Below are 3,099 nucleotides of genomic sequence, written 5' to 3' on the forward strand. Positions count from 1 at the left end.
AAAAAGAGAAAAAAATTTAAATATTTAAAGATTTGGAAATTTATTTAATCAAAAAGTGACTGACAATAATATATTTCTCAATTTAAGGATTGTTACTTATTTTTGAGTTTAATAATTTAATTATTTATCTAAGATAATTACTTACTCTATTTTTTAAAAAAAAATTATATAATATATAATAACTTTATATCCTTATAATGGTTAACTTTGTTCAAAAAAGTTGGGGCCAAGGCCTATGCTTGCCCCCTTGGATCCGTCCCTACTTGCAGATATTATTGGGTTACTAACTTTAGTTGGAGAGGAAAAAAGTTATGATAAGCATATGGTTTTCTTTTAGTTTTTTGTTTTCTCTATTTTCTATGTTACAATTTGTTGTGTTTTATTTGTAGGATGGTGCTTAGGTGTGCCCTGTTTGGAGAATATGTAGATCAATTAAATCATTTTCTTTCTTCTAGTTATGTTGAACAACTAGTAGTATTTCTTCAACTTGCCAAAGTTAAGCTTTTTCGAGGTACTGTTGTTGAATGTTGCATTATCATGATTTCTTTAAACTCTTTCTTTACATTGTTGATATAAGATTTTTTTGGAAAGGTTGCTGATATTTTTTTCCTCTTTTTTAGGGCAACATGGGTTGCAAAATGTCATAAAAGTAACAAAAATATATTTTAATCCTGACTTGACAGAGGTTGTTGATTTCAGGAAGAGGTTTGTGTAGTACTATTTTTGATATATTTAGTTTTATTTATTTTTTATGTATGTTTGAATATGTCGAAAAAAGCATTAAGATTCTTCCCTCATTATTATTTTATTAGCGTAGTAGAGCTAAGGATAAATGGGACCCAGCCGCTGTTCATTGCTAATGAAGAAAAAACTATCTCATTAGAGGATGACTTCATGAGGTTGATTAAGAAATCTACAATAGATGAGTTGCAAGAAAACAAGGAGGTTAAAAAAAACTTTTTTATCTGATTTGTAGCAATTTGTTTTCATTCTTGATTATTAAATCCTCTGAAATTTTGATTCTTTAATTTTTATGGTTTTTTTTATGGCTTTGGCTTTTATTTTCTATGCTTTGTAGGATGGAACCTTTGTCATTCTAAATACTATCACTGATGTCATAGAAGAGGGGTGTTGGTGGTATTTTACCTGTGTTTGTGGGAAGACAGTACATCCTGAGTTTGGTGTTTACTTTTGTGATATGTGCATGCATCATGTGACAAATATGATCCCAAAATTTTTGTCATGTGACATTCTTGTTTTTTTCATTTACTCTGTGGTTTTTATTTATGACTAATCTGGTCTTTTAATGTGTTGAATAAATTGTTGAGATCTGATGACTACTATTTTTATGATTGTATTTGATTTTTTTTGTAGGTATAGCTAGGCTCAAGGTAGTGGTATCAAATGAAACTGGACAGGGCATATTTGTCCTTTTTGATCGTAAAACTTGGTTAAAAAAACATGTGTTGACTTATTTAATGAGGTACAGAAAGATTCAAAGGTGTGTCAGATTTGTTTTTCTTTGTTTCAATGAAAGAAAAACAGAAAGTGGTTTATTAGTTTTGTTCAAAATGGTTGTGATATGGATGATAGCATTTATTTCTTTCTTTGTAGGTCCTTTATAGGGATGATTACCCTATCATTTTTATAAATTTGAAGGGTAAAAAAGTCTTGCTGAAAGTGGATACTAAGTCTCTTGATGTTGATAGCTATTTTAGAACTTTTCGTGTGAAGAGGATTTGTAATGATGCTACAATTATTTCAATGTTTGAGCTTGCTCAGACTGAAATAACACCTTTGAAGGTACTTAATTTATTTATAGGTGGCATGTTTCATTTTTTTGTCCTGATCCTTTGATATCTGTTTTTTCTCTTTTGTGTCTTTTGTCTTATTATTTAAAGGATGCACTGTTCCTGTGTTTGGCCCTGAGCTAGGTGAAACGTCTAATATAAAATGTGTTACTGTCATGTCATCTTTTCTTCCAAAAGAAGCAAATGTTGTTGGACTTGATGATATACACTTAGATATGGAAGGTGTTAAGGAGGTTGACATTCAGGATCATTCTGTTGATAGTGATGAGAATATGGTGCTGTTGGATGATATTGCCTCACTTATTCGGTCTGATATTGAGGAGACTCGGGTGATACTCGATTTATTGCTTGATTTTCAATAATTCTTATTCATCATTATAATTAGTTTTCTGTGGAGTTTCAATAGGTTTTCGTCTAATTGGGTGATCCTCTTTTTTTGTCGTGCTTTCCTTTTTTGTTTTATTTTCTTGTGTAGGATTTACTCTCACACTTTTTAGATGACTCAAAAAAAATAAATGTGTCTAATGTTGTTTAAAAAGATGCAGTATATTTAAAAGTGAAGAGAAATCTTGAGGCTGACTTTGAGAAGGATCTTGAGGATACTGTTGCTCATTGCTCTAAAATAATCAAGATTAAAGATATTTAAGATGGGTGTTTATGGATGAAAAGCTAGCTGCTGTCTTAGGTCTATGAAGTTAGATTCATGTAATAGGTTTTATCTTTGTTATGGTGAATTACATATGAAGTTTATTAATTTTTCTCTTTTTGAGGTGTGTCCAACTGCTAGAAGAGCCATCTTTGTTCCTCTTTCTTTTTTGGAAGAAATTTTGCGTTTTGAAGTTCTACGATGTTCAAGTAGATTAGTGGTTCTTTTGTCCTAGGTGTTATCTTTATCTTTTTTGTTTCAAAGAGAATATGTGTTATATTCAAATCTGCTTTGCTAGATATTGGACACAATGTCATATAGTTGGAGGAGTGTAGGTGTAAGTCATAGTGCGGATGTATACGTCCATTGTTGTGAATTTGAGTAATGAATGTAGTTCTTATGATATTAATTATAATATGCAGCAGCTTTATGAATTTGCATTGTATCATGATGATTATTTATTTTTAAAATTCATTTTACCGATAATTGACATTGAATATCAAATATGGTAATCATTATTTTAGAGTTCGCTAATGTTTAACTATACAATGATTTTCAATTAAATATTTTTTGCCAAATACAAATAGCAATGTGGAAATTATTTTAAACAATCAATTTTTTTTTTCAAATAAAAAAAAGATA

At 29.8% G+C, this 3,099-nt stretch overlaps 1 protein-coding gene and 1 long non-coding RNA gene across 2 annotated transcripts; both read left to right on the forward strand.

The window, feature by feature from the left end:
- Window positions 391–1,312, forward strand: LOC107622295. Its single transcript, XM_021114625.1, has 4 exons — window positions 391–511; window positions 621–705; window positions 813–945; window positions 1,079–1,312. Exons 1-4 carry the CDS (start codon window positions 391–393, stop codon window positions 1,292–1,294), a joined length of 555 nt encoding a protein of 184 aa, XP_020970284.1. The 3' UTR covers window positions 1,295–1,312.
- Window positions 1,631–2,687, forward strand: LOC110267566. The gene is made up of 2 exons (XR_002355317.1): window positions 1,631–1,803; window positions 1,902–2,687. It is a non-coding gene; the product is annotated as an uncharacterized LOC110267566 (long non-coding RNA).

The sequence above is a fragment of the Arachis ipaensis genome, chromosome B10 (genome assembly GCF_000816755.2).
Source record: "Arachis ipaensis cultivar K30076 chromosome B10, Araip1.1, whole genome shotgun sequence".
NCBI lineage: Eukaryota > Viridiplantae > Streptophyta > Magnoliopsida > Fabales > Fabaceae > Arachis > Arachis ipaensis.

What these genes read in the sequence shown, in the direction of transcription:
- LOC107622295 (XM_021114625.1), top strand. Translation starts at nt 391, where the DNA reads ATGGTGCTTAGGTGTGCCCTGTTTGGAGAATATGTAGATCAATTAAAT. An exon ending in CAAAGTTAAGCTTTTTCGAG is followed by an intron (nt 512 to 620) that starts GTACTGTTGTTG and finishes CCTCTTTTTTAG; the next exon opens with GGCAACATGGGTTGCAAAAT. An exon ending in AGTTGCAAGAAAACAAGGAG is followed by an intron (nt 946 to 1,078) that starts GTTAAAAAAAAC and finishes TATGCTTTGTAG; the next exon opens with GATGGAACCTTTGTCATTCT.